The following is a 24,470-nucleotide window of genomic DNA, read 5'->3' as shown; positions in this document are numbered from 1 at the left end:
AAAAAGTGTGGGAAAGAAACAAACCAGAAATGGGGAAGATGCAATTCATGACTTAAGCAACAAATCCATAGTTAACAGAAATCCCTGGTTAGCACAAACCTTGGTTAATTGAGATGTGCAAATGAACCCAGTGATTGAAATGGACTAGTTCAGACAAGACTGGCCTATGCTTTGAAATGAAATGAGGAGGGTTAATAAGAAGGAACCCAACTTTCACTCACCTCTGCAACCACTAGGCCCGAATCCAAAGGTGCCAGGGGAGCATCGTTCACAGCGACGACCCATGACATGCAGCTTGCACTGGCACTGGCCACCATTTGGATGACACTCAGAACTCAGTGAGCCCTGCGGGCTGCACATGCATGCTGGGAGCAAAGAAAGTATATCAGTCAAAGAAAGACAAACAGGAAGTAGTTCTCCTTTTGCTATGAGCATGTAGGCTTTCTTCTCACACTGATAAACAGATCAGAACTTGGAAAGAGTACATTTTTTAACCACAGCTCCCAGAATCCTTCAGCTAGCATGTCCAAGGGCAATGCTGGCTGAGGAATTCTGAGAATAGTAATCCAAAGAAGTAAGTTTTACAACCATTGGAATAGACCAACGGCCCATGAGAGAAAAACAGATATGACCCCATCTTCCCCACTCAAGAATGTATTTATTGAGCAAGGACAACTCTGAATGTGGTTTTCCTTTAGGATGGATACACAGGACCAGCTGTTTTCATTTGGCATGAGTATTCAAGGGCTTCCTCTCCCATTCAACCTCAGTTCAGTACAGCTCTTGGACTCTTCCCAGTGCTCACTGCAGTAAATAGAACATCTGCCTAGCAATGTGAGACTCGTATGGGTAGAGTGCAGGGGATTCTCCTATGTTTGAGCAGTTTAACACTTACGCAATGCCCCTTGGTGGATGATGGCTGACATGCTGGTGAGCAAGCGGGTACAAGGCTCTGGGGCAGGTGCCTTAATCACAGGCCGAGCCTGTTGAGCACAGCGGTAGCGTTCAAAGGTCTCCTTGCGGGCAATGGAGGCAGCATCCCCAGCAATGAACATCTCCAGGGAGGAGTAACGTGGCATCAGTACCAACTTAAAAGGAAAAGAAGTGAGTGTGGGGAGAGAGAAAATACAAGGTTATTGTATTCCTGGCAGGTTCCTTCAGTAGGTTTTGGTTCTCCCTAAAAGGTGCCAGGGCTTCTCCATTTGGTACTTACAGAATCCAGCAGGATAGCAGCACCTTGTAAATGTCCATGCCCTCCATAGCGGGTGAACTCCACTTGGATGGTATAGCTGGCCCCTTGCTCCAGACAGACTGGCTGTGACAGCACCACATACCTAGAGAACAGAAGGGCTAGTTCTTATTAAAAAGAGAGTGAATAAACAAACATTTTTTACAGCCAGATAATCATTCTGCAACATTTTCCTGAATGCCAAAGTTGCAAAGCAGGCTTATACAGCTCCAAAGGGCCAGGAAACAGCATGTGCCCCATTTCTCACCCTTCCAACCAGATTCAACTGCTTAAATTCCCTGAAAGCACCATGTCCCATATGACTTTGGAAGCTAAGTAGGGTCAGGACTGGTTAAGACTTGGATGGGGATCTGCCAAGGTACACCAGATACGGCAGGCTATATTTCAGAGGAAAGCAATGGCATCCCATCTCTGAGTATTCCTTAACTAAGAAAACCCTATGAAATTCGTGGAGTCACAATAAGCTGAGAGAGAGAGAGAGGGAGGGAAAGTACATGCTTAAGCGCTGGCACTACTCAGTGATCACCTCATCTCCTTCCTGCCACTAACAGAAAAAGAGAGCAAATTTTAGCCTCAATTTATGCAGTTCACAAGAGAGAGGAAAAAAGAATCTCTCACCTTGTTCATTTGCAAGACTGTGGTCTAATCTGCACTGCAGAAATAATGCAGTCTAACACCGCTTCAATTGCCATGGCTCAATGCTATGGAATTTGTAGTTTTATAAGTAATTTAACCTCCTCTATCAGAGAGCTCTGACACAGCAAACTACAAATCCCAAGATTCCACAGGATGAAGCCATGGAAGTTAAAGTTGTATCAAACTGAATTATTTCTGCAGTGCAGATTAGCCCATAAATTTTACCTGTTCACTGATTTATTGTACAAAGTATGGCAATAGCATGATTTGTTCTTTTTAAAGTAGTCGCCATCATAGCTTAAAGTAGTTCTCATCATATGATATAGTCCTCATCATAGTTAAAAAGATGTTTAGAAATACAGTGTCTCTGGAGGGTGTCAGAAAGATGAATACAGCAAAGCATGGCTTCCAAGAAATACTGACTGGGATTTGAGTATCCTCCATGGCTATTTGCTGACCACTTTACCCCAATGGCTATGCTTTTTTCCCCTACCTCCAGCCCCATTCTTCTCTCCTATGGATTCTGTCAAACTAGTCAAATAATCCTTTTTAGGATATAAAGGAAGTTTGGCTTTGAAATCTTCAGTCTCAGAAGCACAATAAATTATCCCAAGGAAAAAGAATGCAAAAATATTTGATCTGCATAATTTGTCATAGTACAATTCTTCAGTGTCTTTCATGTAGTGTGTGTGTGTTGACTGGAAGAAAAAAGACTACACGTTGTGATGAATTTGTTATTTAATGCAAAAACAGGTTCGGGTTAGCTGTAAATTGACTTTGGAGTGTAGCCCTGACTAGTCCTGATAGTGTATGAATATTTCTCAGTATCCATAGCTCTTTACAACTTTCCTTTTCCATAGAGCATGCTACTTTTTCTCTCCTGCAATGTCAAAATGCATTGATTCATGGTTTCTCGGCACTCACCGGGATGTGGCTGGCAAAGATGTAGACATCAAGTCGTCAGCAGGGATGGTATTTCCACATGGGCTGCTGGTGGGGATAGGTCCAGGCCTTATCACAGACACCTTAACTTCTTCCCATTTTCCTGGCAGCTGAGGGGAGAGATTAATTTACTATTTTGCTGATGGGCAACTTGAGATCAGCTGTGGAAAGGAAGCACCTATAGACTCTAGCCAAGGGTAAGAGAGTACCGCCTCACAAACAGCTTTTAAGATCAAAATCTCCCAAGTACATCAGAGATGGCTTTTGCCTGTCATGTCAAGGGATAAATGACACCATTTCAGAGACAGAGGATACACCTGTACTGTAGAAATAACACAGTTTAACACCACTTTAACTACTATGGCTACATCCTACAGAATCCTGGGATTTGTAGTTTTATGAGACACAAGCACTCTGGCAGAGAAGGCTAAAGATCTTGTAAAACTACCAATCCTAAGATTTCATAGAATGGAGCTACAGCACTTAAAGTGGCATCAAAGTGCACTATTTCTACAGAGCAGATGCACCCAGAGGCAACTTTTAACCAAAACGTTTCTCAAGTCAAAATATGGACAAAAAGACTGTGCATTCCCACACACTGGGGGCTGCAGACACTCCATATTTCAGTCATGAAGTAATAAAGCACAGTGATAGACAAAGTATGGAAGAATGTACAAGACATTCTGTATGGCAGGGTCAGCCGAGGGATTGCGTTTTCCTTAAGTGCAAAGCCAACATTGGTTGGAACTGAAACTCACAATTTCAAACATTCAAAAATGTTTTGTGGCACTTTGAAGACTAATACATTTTATTTGGAATAGCTTTCATGGACAGGAGCGGGCTGCTGGTCACAAAAAATCTTAAATGAAACAGACTCTGTTGTTTCTACTGCAAGTGATCAACATGGTTGTTTGCTTCAAAAAGTGTTTTTCCCTTCCTCATTGTTTCTTGCAGAATCAACCTACATTGTCAAGGACTACATAGTGACTTACAGAAGTTACTAAGACTTTAGTATTAGCTACAAAGAACTAGGCAGGAACAAAAGATGTCACACTATAAATCAGTGGTTCTCAACCTTCTTAATGCCGCGACCCTTTAATACAGTTCCTCATGTTGTGGTGCCCCCCGAGTGGTGTCTCAGTTCCTAAGAACATCAGAAATATGTGTTTTCCGATGGTTTTAGGTGACCCCTGTGAAAGGGCTGTTCAATCCCCAAAGGGGCCAAGGTTGAGAACCATGGCTGTAAATGAACTTCTTTTTTCATATGACCCTTGCCTTGCCTTGACAGTGATAAGAATTAAGCCCTAAACATCTCTCCTTTGTCACATAAAGAGAAATTATTCTGTAATTCACATAAAAAACAGAAGCCTTCATTTAGATGTTTAACACCTGGAACCATACTGGAACCTTATGGCTGATCTCAATTTATTTATTTCAGCTTCAATTGAGGCAGAAACTGGGGAGATACTAAGAGGGTAGGTCAAATTCTGTAATTCACCTGAGGTTCATAGCGCAGCAATATGTCATACTCCATGGTGAAGGGCAGGTTGTCAATTCGAAACTCAACTATGCTGCCCTCTAACACCCTTGCGAACCCCAATCCTGTCCATGTAGCTGGGCGGCCTGTGAGATGCACTCGCTCCAGAACTTCAGCTCCCTGCAAAAAGAAAAATCAGTATGACGTTGTCTTTCCCTCAGGAAAACATAAAATACACTCAGCAAGTTTTGTAATGGATTAACCAATAGTTCAGTAATTTATGTCTAGGAATGAATTTAATTTGGATTATTCTTTTTTAAAATATGAAATTGCCAAAAATGTGTAGTTATTCCTAAACAGGATGTAAAGACCTTGAGCTTAGAAAAATCTGGGGAAAGGGAACTGACTGATTTCATCCATTCCAGCTGAGCGCTCAGCAATTTCAGGTCTGCATTCAGTCATGTATGTGATGATGAAATTAGGGTTGCCGCTTTCTTTTCCCTTGACAGGTTTCTCATCTTTATCAGCTGCATGGCACTTGATTAACCTGAATTTTTTGGTGAAGCCCTCGCTATTTTGAATAGTGTGGGGATGGGAAGATAGAAGTCTGAACTCATTCTTATCCTGCCACAGTTCTGATAAAATCACCTCTCCAAAGATGCTACTTGCATTTGGGAAGAGGGCACAAAAAGAAAGCGTTTAAATCTTCCATTGTTATTTTTACTGTTATGAGGCTCCTCAAAGTTTTCCAAGGCAGCTGTTTACATAGCTTTGTACTGTCTGCCAAGGTAACGAATAGGTCTCACCTGTTTAGTGGTTTAGTAAGGGTTATTTGGTCACAAAAGCACAGGACTCCCTTCTTCAATGTGGTGTCCACGACGTGGAATGAACTTATGTCTGGGATCAAGGAGCCTTTCCAATTACACATTTCTGGTGTTATGATTCCACTTTAATTGCCATGACAACATCCTATTGAATGCGGGGATTTGTTGTTTAGGGAGAAGCATTTAGAGTTCTCACCCAGAAATCTCTACTGCTTCCCCAAACAACAAACTCTAGGATTCCATAGGATGCAGCCATGACAGTTAAAATGGTATCAAAGTGCTATAATTATGTACTGTAAAAGGGCCTCACCTTTCCAGTGTAGGGTATTTCCAACACTAAATAAAAATGGTTTTGCTTGCTCAAGTGTTTCCCTGGTTATAACCTTGAGCTGCCCCTGCTGATGTTAATGAAACATGTTATTGAGTTATCATTGTTTAATCATTTTATTAATTTGTTTCATAGTCTAGTTGTTGCTGTTGTGCTCTTTCAAGTCATTTCTGATTTATGACGACCCTAGGGCGACCCTATCACAAGGTTTTCTTAGCAAGATCTGTTCAAAGAGGGATTGCCTTTGCCTCTCTCTAATGCTGACAGTGTGACTTGCCAAGGTCACCCAGTGGGGTTTTCATAACTGAGTAAGGATTTGAACCCTGGTCTCCAGAGTCATAGTCCAACGCTCAAAGCACTACAGCATCTTGGTCCATTGTGTATTGTGAATTGCTTCGGGAGTACTTAAAACGAAAAGTGGTTTTTACTACTACAAATAGCATGGGGATTTTAAATAAAAATGAAAACCAGTTTTTACTACTGTACTTATCCCTTTTTAAATGAGGAAGGCTTATTATCCTTAATTATGTGAAAAGAAATAAAAGAAATGCCCACATACTTTGGACCTTATTTCATTCTTATATAAGAAGCATATAACTCCCTCGCTGAAGCCACTTCACTGGCTGCTGGTCCATTTCTGGGCACAATTCTAAGTGTTGGTTTTGACCTATGCAACTTCTTGATGTTCTTGTGTGCCTTCAAGTCATTTCCAATTTATGGCAACCCTATCATGAGGTTTTCTTGGTTGGATTTGTTCAGAGAACTTTGTAATGCTTTTTAAACTTTTGTACATCATATTGTTTTAGATATTCTTTTTCAATTTTTTATTGTAAGCTGCTTTGATTCCCATTCATGAGAAAAGCAGGATATAAATCAAATAAATAAATATTTGAATATACACACAGCAGTTGACTAATACTAGCTAAGCAGTCCTTTTTAAATGGACTTTGATTCCTGCTCTCCTTTTCCCACTAGTCCTCGTTGGGTTTTGGATAACGATGATCACTTCCCACTGGGAAATTGCTTCCCTTGGGTCCACTGGCTCTGCCTGGTAGCTATCCTGAGACTCATAGCCTTCTACTAGATGTTGGCACTGCAGTTCGCCATACCAACCACTATCCTCTACGCTTCCTGCCTCACCTGACGGAGTTCAGCCTCTTCAGCTTCATATGTGTAGTGATCCAGCATGATGTGGTAATAGCCAGTCTGCACTTGGCTGCACTGCCTGCCTACCATGTGGCTGTGACATCGGCACTGTCCTGTTTCAGTGGCACACCTGTGGCACAGAAGAAGAACCATAAGGAAGGCAGATAGTTCTATGACATGAAGTTTGACTTACCCATCACCTCTGCTATCAACAAAAAGCATTCTACCCTGAATGTGCAGGATACTGCTGGGGTTAAGTAGGTTCAGATCCGGTCAGTATCTGGATGGGAAATCACCTGGGAACTCTAGATATGTTGCATTGACTTCCACAGAAGAAACATTAGACAGATTCTTAATAAATGAATGAGTTAAAAAAGAGGAAGAGGTGTTGAGGGTTCCCTTTATTTCCTCCTCAACTTATTTCTTCTCGCCAAAGAATCTGCTCTTTTGTCACAACAAATGTGTATGTATGTGCCTTCAAGTCACTTGTTGACTTATGTTGACCCCATGCATTTCAATGTTTTCTTAGGCAAGGAATACAGTAGGCCCACCATATCAGCAGGCTAGCCATCCACAGATCTGACCATCCATGGATTGTCCTACTCCATTATTATCAATGGTAGTGCATGCACATGGCCATGCCAACATGCCCACATGCACGTTGCCTCCCATTGACTATACTGGAGTTTGAACATGCCCATTCCTTCTCATTTGAATGTGGAGCCAGAACTGAACCCCAGTGGATGGGAAGGGCATGCTTGTATTCAGAGGTAGTTTGCCAATCCCTTCCTCTGAAATATAACATCTGGCATTCAGTCTCTCATGGAAGTACTAGCCAGGGCAGACCCTGCTTACCTTCCAAGACCAGACAGGTTTGGTGCCTTTAGAGCATTTAGACATACCACCACATGTTTCTCCTCCACATCCCTCATGTAAGTTCTTTTCATGCAAATATTTCAGATCTTTCCTAACATCATCTATAAACTCGGCATGGTGCTTTGCTGGCTTCCTGCTCCTAATTCCTCATGGCTAAGGTCCCCCAATCTTACACACACACACACACACACACACACACACACACAACCTTACAGACAGAATATTCCCCACAGTTTCCTTACTGGTTATCATGGGCACCTCCTACGTCACAGTCACAAGGCCGGCAGCCATGTAGATCAGGGCTCAGGGCCCAGTGTTCAGGCTGAGAAGAAGAAAAGGGTACGTTAGGCTGGAAGTTAAAAGCCAAAGCAAGAGGCAAAAGTAGGACTGCCTGTACTCACCAGGCACTGGTTACAGCTGCGCCCAGTCACCAACCGTTTGCAGAAACAGTCACCCGTGATAGCATCGCACTGGGGCCCATCCTGCACTGTGCCTCGTGGATCACACTGGCAGCCTGGTGGATCAAACAAACATGGTAAAATCTTCTGGAATGTTCTGGAACTTGCATTACCAACATGCTCCTTCTTGTTATGGGTCCATGACCTCATTGGGATCTGGGAACTATCACAGATGTCTCATGCAGCTCTGGCATGGCCTCTTCTTCCAGTCAGCATACAGAGTCACTAGGTAGTTCTTTCCTCATGAGTGTCTAGCATATTGTCATTCCCATACAGAAGACCAGCAGAACAATCAGATTTCACTTCTCCTTATGCCAAAAACAAACAAACAAACGAACAAATACCAAAAATAAAAACAAAACTAGCTAGTCTTTAAGGCACCTAATAGCTTTTCAGCACAGAAATGGGACGGTGCACCACAGGGCAAGAAATTGCAATAGGAGATCCATGGAATGCTACCTGGCAAAACCACATCTCTGTCTCTCAATGCTTCACACTTGATCTCTGCTTTCTAGAGTCATCTCTCACACTCTGCCTAATAGTAAGGCTGGCCATGCATACAGAAACTGGGGGAAGGGGACACTTCTAAGGGCAGGTGATTCCTTTCCAATATAAAAGTGAAATATCCTTCCAATTTCTAGCCATAGGAAATTTGAAAAAAGATTTTGTTAGAGCCAGAGTTTTGTGTCTAGATTTTTTTTCCTGAAATGTGTATTTGCACTGGTTTGATTATTACCCCTAAAGAAAGCAATATCCTTTGGACTTAGAAATAATGCCTTAACATTTACTCCATTTGTACCCTAGCTTTCCTCTGAGGACCATGAGGGGCATTTATCACATCTTATTTTCATAAGGAATATTACTGTGAAGGATGCTCTGTTAAATGCATGATTGCATTTGGAATCATAGAATTGTGGAGCTGGAAATTACCTAAGAATTCATCTGGTCCATCTACTACTCAGTTCAGGATCTGCACTGCAGGATGAAACTAGCATAACATTCCTTTTTTAAAAGTAAAAAAGCAGCTGTGAGGGCCCTGGAGAGGGAGGCAAGGTACCTACAAGGGTTTCCCTCTATTAAATTCTCTACTGTTTCAATTTGTCTGGTTTGACTCTGAGAACAGCAAGAAAATGGAGGTTAGTTACATAGCTGAACAAGGATCTGAATATGCATCTCTTTATAGTTTTGAGTTTACACACTATACCATTATGGCTAAAGCAGATCTTCTGCTGAATTAAATAACAATTCAGAATCCAATTCTCATCTGCACCTTTTGCTGGATGGATGTGCTTAGAAGAGACAGTGGGAAGGCTCACCAAAACCCATTGGAATAAAGGTACCTACGCTGGCAGCCTTGTGGGTTGTCTGCACTCAGTCCAAAGAAGCCAGGCTTGCACGTGTCACAGCGGGCTCCCTGCACATGCTCCTTGCAACGACACTGTCCAGCAATGAACCCCAGTGTTGGGTCATCATGTGTGTCACACACACCGCCATCTAAGGTGCCATCAGGGTCACAGTCACAGGCTACAGGAAAGGTGGAAAACAAATGGTCATCAGGGGTGTGCATATAACTGACTCTACCATTTAAGGTCCCAAAAGGAGATGGAGTGAACATTTCCCTCAACCAACAAACCTGGGGGTGGGAATCCCACCTCTTTCTGTGCCATAAGTTCTGGTTTGGTTTTGCCTGCTCAATTATTTTCCCATTCATAGTGTTGAGTCTCTTGTGTACATCCAGTTGTAACAATACCAATTAAATCCATTTCAGTTCCAGTTTGTTACACAACAAACATGTAATGACAATATTGTGTTTATGAATATTTCTGGAAAGCACTGTTGATGTTTTACAGAGTTCAGAAACTTTACTGTAGCACCACTCTCTTATTATTAAATCATCCAAGGATGTTAACATTAAAATGTTACAAAATGTAATAACATTAATATGTTATTTATTTGTTTCATTAAATCTTTTTTAAAACCCAGTATTTAAAAGGGAATGTTTACATGAGCCAAATGAAGTAGTTTCCTCCTGCCCACACAGCCACCTGTCTTCACGATTCAGGGCCAAATCCCCAATTAGAGTGCTGATGGTCTTCAAGACTAAAGTGTAGTTCCACACCAAATCCAACTCATCCCTTCCTTGGTGAGGACACAAGAGAGAGCCTTCTCAGTGGCTGATCCCACCCTCTGAAATTCCCTTCTGCAAGAGGCTAGGCTGGGCCCCTCCCTGCTTTCCTTTCACCAGCAGACAAATGTGTTTTTATTCAATCACTGACATAGAGGCTTTCATATGATGTGTGTGTTCTATTTATGTGTTTAACTTTTGTATATTTTATGTGATTTTATAGCTTTTAGCAAGATGATTTTAATTGTTTTTACATTTCCCTTTCTGCGAGAAAGGCTGCATATAAATTAAATAATTAAATAAATAAAACTGATTTAAAATAACTCACCTTTTGCTCAGAATTTTGCAGGAAGACCTAGAGCACTCTATAAGTGATGGCAGGCAGCTGTTTACCCAAACACCCCCTGTGTCACCCAGCGCTGCCACTTTTGGCACAAGTTACTCGTTCTGAGGTCACAATGAAGTGCCCAGCCATGTGATCAACACTGGGCACCTCATTATGACCCCAGAGGGAGTGACCTGTGCCAGCAGTGGTGGCATCGGGTGACACAGGTAAGACATATGTGTAGACAGCTGCCTGGTGTTGCTACACAGTATGAAAGCAAAGGAGGGCAGGATCCTGGGCAGCTCTGGTGCCAGAATACTCTGGGAGTAGTCCTTAGTATTCTGCCCAGGGTAGATAAGCCCAGAGTGTTAAAGTATCCTGTAACAAATTAAAGCATCAAGAAATGTTAAATCAAACTCATTGACATTTTAAAGATTAAAACAGCAAGATTTAAGTCGTCGTTGAAAGTGTTAACAAATTAGGGGCACTAATTTAACTTTTAACACATTGTTTCTGAGCTCTCAGTACTCCTAGACCTCATGCCAGTCTGGAGTTTTTGCTCCTTAATATTGATGGGTTTGTGAATCACAGGCATCCCTCTGCTCATACAGCAGTAACATATTAAAGCATACTTGCATTTTCAAAACTTGAAAACAAGTGGGGAGGGGAGCCCCAAAGAAGGCACAATGAGGAAAATTTGAATTTTGAAGGATCCTATTCAGTTTCTTAAGTCAGATTCAAGACTGCAGAACCTTGAAGATTCTCACAGTGTTTTGCACTTCTGTGAAACAACCAAATCTTGAACTTTTGAGGCTGCCTCCTCACAACAGATATTTTAAAGGGCCTCACTATGAGCCAATATGCCAACATTTGTTGCATGATTTAGTTATTTAGGTGACAAAATCAGTCAGCTCTCCAGAAAGTAGTTGAGTGGTTTGATTATGCTCAAATGCACTGTCTCCCACCTTTATGAAGAAAGGGGCAAGGAAAGAAAAGATCTCTGGACTTTAATTGAAAGTAGAGACTGAAACTCAAGCCCAAAGTCTGGTATAGAAGTTAAATCAGGTTTACAGTAGAGAAGCTGTTGTATTGGAGCTTACATCAGAGTAAACATACCATATATACTCAACTATAAGTTGACCTCATGTATAAGCGAAGGGCAGATTTTGGAGCCAAAATTATGTATTTTGATATGACCTGTGGATAAGTCTAGGGTAATACTTAGGGGAGTGTAACAAAGGATGTAGAGCATGAAGTAAAGGCAAACAGTGCCAAAGAACGTACAAAGTTCTGGCAGATATAACTGTTTTTGCTCACTCTAAAGTCTGAATGGATGAAGAGGAAACTATGGCAAAACTATGGGCTGTGTGTGACTTGTGGGGGAGGCAGTCAGGCACAAGTGGGCTTAGAAAGTGCCCACATGTAAAAAAGGATGTAAAGGCAAAGAAAAGAAAATGGTGACTCTATTAGCAGTCATTACAGCCATTAATGTTTTTAAATGTTGTATATTTTTAAATGTTGTAAGCCGCTTTGATTGTTTTCACAAAAAGTGAGACATAAATAAAACATTTATTTATTTATTTATTTATGTGCTAACTGTGCCTGAGTTTTATCCAGAAAAGCTAACAAGTATACCTAAGTCTTATTCAAATCATTTATAGCCCAGTTCTCCTTGATGCTCCTTTGAGGGAAGGTGCCTCACCCAGGCATTCATAATGTCAGAAGCAGTGCCACAGCAGGGAAAATAGAGGAGTCAGTGCTTCTTTTAGGTGCTCTCTACTCAGAACCATCTCCTTTTGCCACTCTACTCAGAGAAGGGGATGGTTCCTTTTCCTGATAAGAGTTAAAGTACAATACGTACACTGACCCGTGGATAAGTCGACCCGGGTTTTGGGGGATCAATTTTTTGACTAAAATATCTAGAGGTACACATGAGTATATACAGTATATAGAACTTTGTATGAATGATGGCAAAATGTTTACATTGTTCACAATTACATCTGGCCTCATCCATTTTACCTTGGATTTACCTGATGCTGCTTACCCTACTGACCACTGTAACCAGATCCCCAAATTATTCCTAAATTGCAATTCAACCCCTGGGCTGAAAAACCTTTCCCCAACCCTGTCATAAGGAATAACCTTCAAAAGAGGTTAGGTGGGAGAAAACTTGGCAATTTCAGAGGCAAGTAATGCCTTGGGCCTATCAATAAGACCAGAAACCTCTGCCCTCCCAACACCACAGGGCTGCTGTCTGTGCACCAAAAGAACAGAGACTCTGGCCAAGAGGCTCACTCACCCCCTGCCACACACGCATAATGCAGGACTTTGACCTTGTTGTGCCCCTGCCTCCCATGCATATGCATGCCCTCTCTCACCATGGCACACATTAGGGTCACGGATGTCCTTGGTGGGGTCCTTGTAGTAGAAGGGCTTGCAGAGTTGGCAGTGGCGTCCCATGGTGTTGTGCTGGCACTCATCACAGACGCCGCCACTGATGTTGCCTGTGGCTAGGTACACAGCCATGTCAAAGTGGCACAGATGTGAGTGCTCATTGCAGTTGCATTCTGTGGGAGAAAAAAGAGAGTAAAGGCTACCAGTTGTCTTGCTCATGGGTCTGTGCCTTGACCCCACCAACCTGAAATCCTTGCTATCATTCAGATCTATGCAGAAAAGAGCAACTACAATGATCAAGGGGCTGGACCAATTTTATAATGGGGAATGGTTACCACATTAGGGTTCTTCATCATGTCTTTTTTATTTTATTTTAAAAAGTAACTACAGACATGTCTATACAAACGAAATGGTTTCCCCACATCTTCACAAAAGCCTGTTTAAACAACACAAGATAAAATCCTTGCTTTGAGGCTGGACCATCTTCCTGATGTAAGGCAGGTCCATACCGAATCCATGTCATAGCAGCCCTAAATCAGTTTAAAATAACTAAACTTTTGCTCTGGATTTTGCAGGAAAACCCTGAGTACTCCATAGCAACAATGGGCAGCTGTTACACATGCATCCTGCTGTGTTGCCCAGCACCACTGATGGTATGAATAATTTCTTTTGAGGTCACAACGAAAAGCCCATCCATGTGATCAATGATGGGTGCCTTGTTTCTGACCTCAGAAATAATTATTTGCACCAGTGGCAGTAGCAACTGGCAACACAGTGCTTTATAAATAAAGGTTAATAATAATAATAATAAATGTGCAGACAGCAGCTGTGGAATATGGGGGTAATGGGGGCAATCCAGAGCAGTTCCAGGACCAGAATTACTCTGGGAGTAGCCCAAAGTATGCTGGACAGTGTAGATGAGCCCTGATAAAATTATGGTGCCTAAATTATACTGGTGTGGATCAAGTAGACATGTGTTTCTTTATCTCTTGTATTAGAACCTGGAGTCTTAAAATTACATGCTGGTGGAAAATTCCAGACAGATAAAATGAAATAATTCTTTGCAAAGAGAAAAGTTAAATGATTCAATACCACAAAAGGCAATGATGGCCATCAACTTGGACTGTTTTAAAAAGCGGTCTGACAAATTCATGCAAGATGGGAGCTGCCAGTAGCTATAGGGTTATATGTTAGATCTGGTGGCAGCAGTAGTGCACTTCTCTATGGCAGTAGCTGTAGACACACACAAGATGCTGACGTTGCGATTGTATTCTGGTTGTGGGCTTCTTACAACTAGCTAACCACTGCAGAAACAGAGTGCTGGACAAGGTACAGGTCTTTGATCCGATCCAGCAGGCCTCTTCTTAAGAGAAAGAGCATTCTAAAACACTATGGACAGCCTAATCCCCAACATTACTTTTCACAGGAATTAATTAGGTTCTGCTGTCCTATCTCCTCATCTTCTTTCCCTCCCTAAAGAAGCTAGCAAAGCTGACATATAACCCCCAAGCCACCACATACATGTGACTGGCTAGATCCATTTTAACCTTCTGGACAGTTCTCGTTTCCTGCACTGAAATAACTTCTGTGAATGTACTGTTGTTTGAAAAAGCATTGTTGTTGTAACTTGCCATCAAGGTAACTATGATCTAAGGTGACCCTATAAATGAGAGATCTTCAAATTACCTTGTTGTCAACAGACCTGCTCAGGTCTTTCAAATTCAACTCTTGCAAACTATTTTGTCTGAGTTAAATGTTGTAGAAGCTGCAGCAGGAGTGTGGAGTCCAAAAGATATACAATTGAAGCAAATTAACAAAGCAGTGATGGCGAATGTTAGAGGCTGAGTGCCCAAACTGCAACCCCAAACCCACTTATTTATCGCAAAGTGCCACATCCCTGTGGCCTTCTAGTAACAAACTCTGGCAAACTCTGTGCTGGGGTGACAGTGTGTGTACCCACAGAGAGGGATTTGAGTGCCACCTCTGGTACTTGTGCCATAGGTTCACTACCAGTGTAACAAAGCATCCAATTTGTACATTTGGAAGCACGCCGTGTACATTTCTCCTACTTCTTGGTAGGCACATAATGCTCCATGGATAGTTAAAAAAAAAGTGTCCTGTCCCTGTAATTCCCAGAAGACCTAACTATCAGTCATGCAGTCTGGAGTTTCTAAGAGCTGAAGTCCAACAACATCTGAGGATCACTGATTTAGGGATAGGGTTGGCTTTATCTCCATAGTCAACCCATCATAAGTCTCCCAAGTGATACAGGCCCAGTTATCTCTTTCCTCACTACACTCTTGAATCAACATGCTCCGCTGCAGGGAGGGGCAATTTCAGAGAGTCCTGAGGCTATCCCCACAGCCACAGGCTATTCTAACCCCACTCAAACAACCCACCTCCATTTAAAAAAAACCATTTCCTTTTTCTCAAAATAATTGGGAAGGTTTTTGATTTTTCAAAACAAAGTGTACAAAAGACTTGTTTTAAACGAGAATTGTACCCTTGAAAACTTCAGAAGCTGTGAGTCTTCTTTTTCATTTTTTTAACAAAAGAAGAGGGGCATTGAAGGGTCTGCAAAACAGCCTTGGGGGCCGGGCCAGCCTCATGCTACCCACAGAGCAGCATGATTTCATTTGAGTGAGTACTTTCCATTTGGGCCTTTTCACTGAGTAGTATTTCACTCCAGCTTGTTCTCCTCTGGAGAAAATTGTGTCTCCCACAGCTTTGCTGTCACTCCACTGCCCATTTCTGATACTCACTCTTGCAGGCATTCGTGCGGCGTCCTTCAGCTGGGCGCCATGGAAGCTCATGGTGGAAGTTGTCACACTGCTCACAGTTAAGCCCCTTGGTGTTGTGCTTACAGACACAGCGCCCATGCACCTGTCGGCAAATGAACAAAGGTGGGCCCACTCACAACAAATGGGAAAAGTTAACTACCAACCTTTGGGTGTACTCATGTTTTCAAACTGCACAGAGCTATTCTCTCCCAGCACCACTTCTATGTAGGGTTGCCAGGTTAAAAACAGGACAGGGCTCTTACTTTTAATGGATGCCTAGAAAAGGGAATTTCAGCAGGTGCTGCTTGCCATGCAAGACAAGCGGCATGCATGACAAGCAACAATGCTGAAATTCCCTCTGTCACACAAGCATTAACGATACAGGGGCCCTGTCCTGTTTTTCACCCAACAATCCTTTTTCATCTCAAATGCAGGTAGAAAGCCCACACTGGCTGTGTATAACCTGCACATTCACATGCAGAGAAACATGGCACTTCATATTTGGTGGAGACTTCGGTATTCAGAAATATAGGTTTTTGGGGTTTGTTTGTTTTTTAAGCATGGCTCTAACTCTTAAGCCAAAGTTGAAAACCTGTGTACTTGGCAACATCTAAACAGATGGAGGGAGGTGATGAAGATATTCCAGTGGTCAAATGGCAAAGACTCAGAGCTCTTACATAGTTTCCTACCCTGTGGAAGGGAGAACTAGCACAAGTGTAGCTAAGAGGCAGTGTGCAGAGCTTGGTTAAAAATTTAGCTTAGCATGTTTATACCAGAGCTTAGAAAATTTAGTTTTCTGGATTAGACCTCTCAACATTCTATCCCCGGTCATCATAAACAGTGGCTTCTCCAAGCTTTGGTTTATATCTGCCATCATGGAACTCTGGGTGGTGTACATGGGTATGTCTCCTCCTGCACAATATGCAGAATTACCGATGTGCGAGTCTCCCAGTGTGATGCAGCTAACATAGGTCGAGGATCAGTTAGGGGCTTAGCTGGCAAAATATGCCCTCTGAACACACCCAGGTTGATTGGGTGGGTGGGGGGGGGGCTTACAAGAGCCTCTACTGGGCCTACAATATCTGATAGCCCCATGCAGTCTTTATGGTAGACAAGAAGGGTGTAGAGGAGGGAGAAAGTGTATAGTGTATAGAGGAGCAGGGGGAATCATAGGCAAAACTTTAGAAATAGATGCTTAGTACTTGCCTGGCAGAAAAAACTCAGCAGGTGCAGTGTCTGCCTATACACTGAATAACCCATGCCTGTTGAATATCTCTATAATGGGCATCTAAATAAGCAGGGGTGAATAGCCTCATTCCAAACCAACAAGGAGGAGCATCCTCCTCCTCCGCTGAATTTGCCATAGTGGTGGCAAATAGGATTTTTTTTCTTTAAAGAAGGTGTACACTTCCTATGCACATTGTTTACAAGTAAAATTGATTTATAAACAAGATACTGAAGAAAGTGTATGCTTTGTTGTATAGAGAGGAGGGAAATGTTCATATACGCACCCAAAATGTTGTTGGATTGCAGGTCCCTGCAACTCTTACCAGTATAGCCTGGTAAGGAAGGCTAAGAGTTGCAGAACAACAACATCTAGATGTCTACATGCCCCCAACCCAGTTGTACAGGAAACACAACACTTTCCTCACCACAGCAACAAATTTGGTAATGGGGACATGATGAGGAACACAATGGGTGGGCAAGGTGGTCTGCTTGTGGTTCACCAACTTTTGCATTTAAAGAAAGAGAAGCCATCTTCAGCCCCCCAGCATAGGGTGTATGTAGTGTAGTGTTTATGCATACGTGTTCATTTAGCTTTGTAGCTATAAAGAACACTTACCATGCCCTCAACATCTGCAGGGCTTCCAGACAGGGGGGCACACTCTGAGGCATGTCCATAGCAGAAACAGTTGCCTCGGAGGACCATCTCATACACAGCATAGTAGTATTTCTCTTTGATCTCCCGTCGTGAATCCAGCAGGTTGTCTCCCAGTGTGTGCAGTTTGGTCAAATTCACCCGTAGGTTGGTGACCCTCAGAAGATCTGATAAACAGAGATTTGGGGAGGGGAGGGAGAAAGTCAAGAGAAAGATTTGGCCACTGGAGAACAACTTTCTGAGACAGGATTGTGGGTGGAAGGGAGGCTATGTAAGCTATCATATCTGACTTGCCACTTTCCACAAGCTCTTAGCTAGGATCAGTCAAAAGAATGCACATCCAAGGAAGAAGAGAAGAGATTACAGATTTCCAGACACTGCCCCAGAGCCAACAGCTAATTCCATCTGTTACCAAAACAGAAACATGTCTAGGACCAAAATTATCCAGCCCCAAATAGAACCAAAGACAAGAACAGCTGCAGGCCATACTGGGATGCTAGGGAGGCTAATGAGCTGAATGGAGAATGCATGGGGAGAGGCGGGGGAGAGACACACACACAGAGAGGGGGGGTGAATAAAGGAGGAGTCTTTCTTCAACTGGAAGAGTCTGCTTGGTCTATTTCTCTTCTGTGTACTCTCTTGAAGAAGATGGTCCATTGTCTGTGCTGGTAACAAGTTTACTCAGGAGTTTAGATAAAGTGGAGAAACAGGTCACTTTCCTGAATAATCAAAGAGATGGGAGATACCTCAGAGGTCCTTTAGTCCAACCACTGATGTAGGAAATCCTCTACAACAGAAGCCCTGATAGGTGACTATTTAGCTCTGCTTAAAAACCTCTAACTAGAGAAAGTCTACTTTCAAGAATTTAAGAGTTCCTGATGTGGTGGCATGTATCTGAAAACACTCTGTTAAGTTCCCATTTCAATAATGAACACACTACATTCTCATTTTTATTCTCACTCTCCTTCCCTCCCTCAGGCCCATTTGTGTGTGTGTGTGCACTGATGTAGTACCATCACACCTTTCCACAGAGGCAGCTTACAACACAATTAAGAGCAACAAAAAGCAGAATGTACAATTCACACTTAAAAAGTCTATACAACAGCAGCAAAAACTCATTAAAAATTAGAATTATGAAAAAACCTGCCAGAGGAAAATGGACTTCACTGCCCATCTAGAAATAAGGAGTGATGACACAGACCAACCTCAATCAAGAGACCTTTCTAAATCTTGAACATCACAGGTAAAAAAGTCCTCTTCAGAGCACCTTTCCAGTGCCCAACAGAGAGTGTTAGAACCCAAAGGAAATTTCTGAAGCAGAATGAAAATCTTGGGCATGTTCATATGGGACATGTGGCAGTAAAATCTACATGCATGTACGCATGCCCAAGATAGCCTGAGGTGCACCTTTGTATGAGGCATGATCCTGAGGCCTATGTATGAGCATGTATGGGTTTCCTGCTTTGTTTGCACAACAAGAGCAGCCAACCTTATGGTTGGATTTTGTGATTTGCACATTTGATTCAGCCCATATGCCAAAAAGAGACTCACTCTGGATTCTGGGACTGTACGGGTCACGGATATGTATAGCTGGGTCTAGCACCCTGTAAATTACCTGAAGAAAGAAAGAAAGAGTAGTCACAACACAGACCAAAAGCAATAAAAAGTGAGTTTAGAGCAGCCAACTGCACCACCCATGAGTTTGGCCTCTCCATCAAAAAGCATGGCCAGCCTGGTGCGGATCTTTCAGGCTATGCCCATCTCTTCCCACAGCATAAATCCTCCAGATGCTTTATCTCACACTCACCTCCCCTTCAGTAGAGGGCTCAATGTCCGAGTAACGGGACTCACAGATAACATCATCAACCCGCCTCAGGGGTCCCTGGGATGCATAAGGAAATGATGCTGCACAGTCATAGGCAAAGTAACGATACACCTGCCAGGTGCGGCCAAAATCTGCCGAACGCTCCACCAACATGGCCGCTGGCCGGAAGGTCTATAGAGAAGGGAGCAGAGAAAGAAAAGGAGAGAAAAGCCAGGATATAAATGCAATAAATAAATGAGGAATGAACAAAGAAGGAAGACTTTGTGTACAGTATGGATTTACCCTAAGCAGATATAAAAAAATAGCTAGCTGACAAATCACTGTTACATAACCAAACATTTGTAGACATTTCTTGGAAATGGCAGTTTAATAATTCCCTTGTTTAATTTAAATACTACTCAATATACACATTTCACAATAACTATATTCTCTTTTTTATTAGTCCATTTTGAGACACTGTGTATGAATTTGGAGGGGGGGAATCTAGCCCTCTATTTTCCTGTCACACTGAATATGTGTTTTTTTTCTGGATAATCTCTTCTGTGATGTCTTTAAAAGAGGAATATCCACAATACAGAAAGTGGCAAATACAAAGTTCATTCAGACATAGTGCAGTAGCCAATCCTACATTAATGTTACATTACTATAATTCAACAAAGTTGTCCAAAAGAGGTAAAATCACCAAATTCTTAAGACAAGTGATGAAAGGAGAAGAATAATTTTGTACACATACATACCCCTTTTCTTTCATGACTAACGAAAAAATACTCTATGCAGTTGCAGCTATCACAAAGTCAGTCATGATGGCTCCCTCATGAGGAACTCAAAGATGTTGTGCCATAAAATTATTATCCCTTTTACAAGTGATCTTTTAAAAAAAGCATTTATTTATTACATTTACAGCCAGCCCTCCTTATTCATGGATTCTGCACCCATAGAGCCAACAACGCACACCTTTTAAATATTCAAAAACAAATCCTAAAGGCAAATCTTGATTTTGCCATTTTATATAAAGGACAGCATTTTACTGTGCCATTGTATATGATGGATTTTTGTATCCATGGGGGGGGTCGTAGAACCAAACTCTAGCAGATACCAAAGGCCAACCATATAGTCCTTCTACTTTCCAGTAGAGTCAGCCCTCTGCATTCACAGATTCTGCATCACACCTTGAAAATATCAACCAACCAAACAATCATTCAATAAAATTCCAAAAGCAAACCTTGATTTTGCCCTTTCATATAAGGGACACCATTCTACTGCGCCACTGTATATAATGGGACTTGGGCATGCACAGATTTTGATATCCACAGGGGGTCCTGGAATCAAGCCCCAGCAGATATCAAGAGCCCACTGTATATTTAAAGCAGCATACATAACTCTCATCCTCACCTTATTTTATCCTTGCAACTGCCCTATGAGGTGGGTAAAGTGCAGAGAGAAAGAGAGTGTGTGAATAGCCTAATATCACCCAGTGAATTTCATGTCACAGCAAGGACTAGAATGTGGATGTTCTGTGAACTAGCCCAACATTACACCACACTGGCTCTCTTAATAACCAAAACGTAGGAGGAGGGAAGCCAGATGGACACAGTATAGTGGGGAGGGATTTAACCCTTTGCCCCCTATTTCAATGGGGAGGGGGCTTAAAATCCTCTATCCCACTTATACTATGGCCCTGATCCATCAAAACTGGTGACAAAAGAGAGGCCAAACCATCTGACAAACGTGACATCTGATTTGGACCTGGGTCAGCAGATGTTCTTCTTGTGTTAAGAGGGAAGCAGCAGAACATCACAGGAATTGCTGACACATGTTGATTAGCATGGCAGTGATGCCAGCCACCATCTAAGATACCTTGTTTTCTCTGGACTGTGCTGCCCATCCTCACAGTATAGGAAGGAGGATGGATTTTCCTAGCAATTATATATTGTGAGCTATTTCAGTTGTGATGCAAAGTATTTTGGTGTGGATTGGTCTTGAATGAGTAATTTAAGCCCATTCTTTTCACAAATGTTCTGTTCCTGGCAGAAGTCAAAACTGCTAGAACTGATTTGTTGATATGGATCAACACAACTGCCTTTATGTTAGGAATCTCATTTGGAGCATGACTACAGAGAACTGTCATTATAAAATACCAGAAATGCATCACAGAAAATCACAGAAAACAAGAACAGAATTTAAACTCAGTGGAGAAGAAAACATGAAACCAATGACTGAAGAGGAAGCCCATTTATCCCCAAATGGGACATACCTTAAAAGTCATGATGAGGTGAGTAAAGTGGAACTCAGCTTCCAGGTCCAGGCGGATGCTCACCTGTTCCATACCTGGAGAGAGAGATGGAGTGGTGTTAGGCCTCTGAGGGGTGTGTGTATATCAAAGCTTAGTAAACTATTCCTCAGATGTAGACCAAGTCAACAAAAGCTTATGCTACGACTTCTTTCACACAGTCTCAAAGGTGCTATAAGATCCCTTTGCAAACTGATATTCTAGACTCACATGGTTATATTCCCAATTCTGTCTTCTGCTTCTTCATGACACCCCAAATCTGCTGTTATATAGATAGCTTCCTCAGTTTGCCTAATGATAGGCTGGCCCTTCTTCAATGTGTGTTTTGGAAAGTAGACAGGACTGTGTGGATGTCAATGTGGAAACAAGAGATAATAGCAACTCCAGATGAATCAACATGGTCTGCCAAAGAACACTGTGCACATAGTATTTGCTTTTATGTGCAAGTGGAGAGGCATCAAATATGTCTGCATCACGGAATGGCCTGTCTACCAGAGACCAGCAATAAGTTCCTATGAGTCTGCTTTGTCCTCCACCCCTGCCTTACAAAGGGCCAGGAAAAAAGGGACTAATTTGGGTATGATTCAGCATTTCCTCTGCGTGGGAGAAAAAGAAAAGCAACAGGGCTCTGGGGACATCCTCTGCACTGCTGCTTTGGCCATGCCATGTCCCAAACAAAGAACACACTCGGCAAAGATAGCCAGTCCACATACCCAGGGCATAGAGAGTTCACTCAGTTTTATGAACAGGGGTGAGAACATTTCTCTGCCTCAAGCTGATGTGTTTCTCCAGAACCCATCTATATTTTCATTCTAGCCCTGGCTCATATCAGGTTGTGAGATTATTTTTACTTCGTGCAGGGGCATTTGATAGGGGCGGTTGCATTTTTAAAAAGCTGCATTTTAAAATGTATTTTTGTACACATTTTCCTTGTTGACTAAAGTGTAGTTCTTTTTTTCATTTTCAACTGTGCACATTTTAGCTGTTCACATTGAAATCATAGGAGCTGCAAACTGGAAACCTCTATTGAGAATTTCAGTCCCAATGAATTTCTGTTCTTACTCTAAATGTAAGAGAGGTTTGCTACAGGGCAGCATAAAGTCCCAAAGCAAGGAAGGCTACACATTGCTTAGAATGATAGCTTAATTCCTCCCCACCCACCAATACACACATGCATGTGCATGCATGCACACACACACATACACACACACAGGAAAATTTGAGGAATTGCCTGTTCTAATTTTTGTCCAGCCAACATTGTACTTTTTTGTTTCTAGTATGGTGGAGTCTGTTACACGTCAGTCCTTTGTATATTTGGATATTTTAAATAAGCTATCCAAGGTTTTGAAAAGGTCAGGTGCTTCGCACCCACCATTGAGGAGAACAGAGCAGGGACATCCACAGATGCTCCAAACTGCGGGAGGCAAGCTCGCAGATGGAAAGGGCCAACTGTACATGTGTCTGTGTTACAGAATATTGTTTATTAATTAAAATATAATAATAAGGATAAAGGAGGGGTCCTATCTGATATACTTTTTAATGACATTTGAAATAAGAATATTTATTTATCTATGTCCTCCCTTTCTCCTAGCATGGAACCCAAAGAAGTATGCAGAGAATGTATGTCTTCTTTAGAAAGCAATTGGGCCTCTGGTATGGAAAGTGTGTGCAGCAGCTACAGATACTGACTAAGCGACAAAGACACCAAGGACTGAAAAAACAATTTGTAAGCCGCTCTGATAGCCTTGGCTGAAGAGCAGGGTAGAAGTAAATTATTATTATTATTATTATTATTATTATTATTATTATTATTATTATTATTATTATTATTAAAACAAACAGTTTATTACAGGGTCTGCATTAAAATAGGAACATTTTCTAGGGCAATGGTTCTCCAGCTTTGGTCCTGCAGGTGTTTTGGACTTCAGCTCCCTGAATCCCAAGGTGGTTAATATTTCTGGGAATGTAACTCCCAAACATCAGGAGGATCAAAGTTTGAGCATCAGTGTTCTAGGATGTGTGTGTTGGGTGCCTTTAAGTTTCTGACTTCTGGTGACTCTAAGACAAAACTGACATGGGGTTTTCTAGGTGAGATTTGTTCAGAGGTGGTTTGCAATTGCCTTCTCCTGAGGCTGAGAGCATGTGATGTGCCCAAGGTGGGTTTCATGGCCAAGCTGGAAATCGAATGCTGGTCTCCAGACTTGTAGTCCAACACTCAAATCACACCACGCTGGCTACCATTCTAGGATACTAAGCTAATACAGAACTATGGATTTGGAAGAAGCTGAGCAAGAAAAAGAGTTAAGAACAGAAGAGGTGGAAACCTCTGTAAGAGCATTGGTTCAGATCAGAGAAAGGTAAAGATAAAAGATGAGGAGATGTTGAATCATTTAAACAATAGTGGTGTTTTTTTTCTGCTGCCACTGCCACATCACAGCAAGGGCACTGGGGGTTGCTAGCAGCATGTAGGCCCACTCTTGTCCATGGCCAAGCTAAATTAACCTAATATTGTTTTGATATGTAAGACCAGTCAGGAGAATAGGGATGAGACCTCCATCGCTTACCATTCTCAGACTGCCACCAGGCCTTCTTACGGTGTGGTGCAAAAGTAGTGATCACATTCTCAATGCGATGGCTGTTAGGATTTGACAAGGGATCATAGGGCCGGCGAGAGTCACAAGCAAAACACTTTTTCTCATCCTATAAAAGATACAGAGGCACCTATGAGCAGGGCTGTGCAGAACACTGCACTTCATATGCAAGAAATTTGACATAAAATGTAACATTTTCAAATACCCAGACTTTATTACACAGATGTGCACACACAAATGCAATTATTATTATTATTATTATTATTATTATTATTATTATTATTATTATTATTATTATTATTATTAATCATTTTTGTTATACATA

The 24,470-nt window shown here is 42.0% G+C and overlaps 1 protein-coding gene across 1 annotated transcript in view; it reads right to left on the bottom strand.

Moving 5' to 3' along the window:
* Positions 1 to 24,470, bottom strand: part of LAMB2 (laminin subunit beta 2) — a 61,349-nt gene that overhangs the window by 30,455 nt on the left and 6,424 nt on the right. The window contains 16 exon segments of the mRNA XM_042447442.1: positions 222 to 365; positions 896 to 1,088; positions 1,214 to 1,334; positions 2,810 to 2,937; positions 4,326 to 4,484; positions 6,597 to 6,732; positions 7,721 to 7,800; positions 7,880 to 7,992; positions 9,281 to 9,460; positions 12,765 to 12,953; positions 15,543 to 15,663; positions 17,404 to 17,606; positions 18,991 to 19,054; positions 19,247 to 19,435; positions 21,519 to 21,592; positions 24,119 to 24,254. Of these exon segments, the coding sequence (XP_042303376.1) occupies positions 222 to 365; positions 896 to 1,088; positions 1,214 to 1,334; positions 2,810 to 2,937; positions 4,326 to 4,484; positions 6,597 to 6,732; positions 7,721 to 7,800; positions 7,880 to 7,992; positions 9,281 to 9,460; positions 12,765 to 12,953; positions 15,543 to 15,663; positions 17,404 to 17,606; positions 18,991 to 19,054; positions 19,247 to 19,435; positions 21,519 to 21,592; positions 24,119 to 24,254 (2,230 nt within the window).

Source organism: Sceloporus undulatus, chromosome 2, assembly GCF_019175285.1.
Source record: "Sceloporus undulatus isolate JIND9_A2432 ecotype Alabama chromosome 2, SceUnd_v1.1, whole genome shotgun sequence".
Lineage (NCBI taxonomy): Eukaryota > Metazoa > Chordata > Lepidosauria > Squamata > Phrynosomatidae > Sceloporus > Sceloporus undulatus.
The sequence above is the reverse complement of the archived record's forward strand: the minus strand, read 5'-3'. Positions and strand labels throughout refer to the sequence as shown.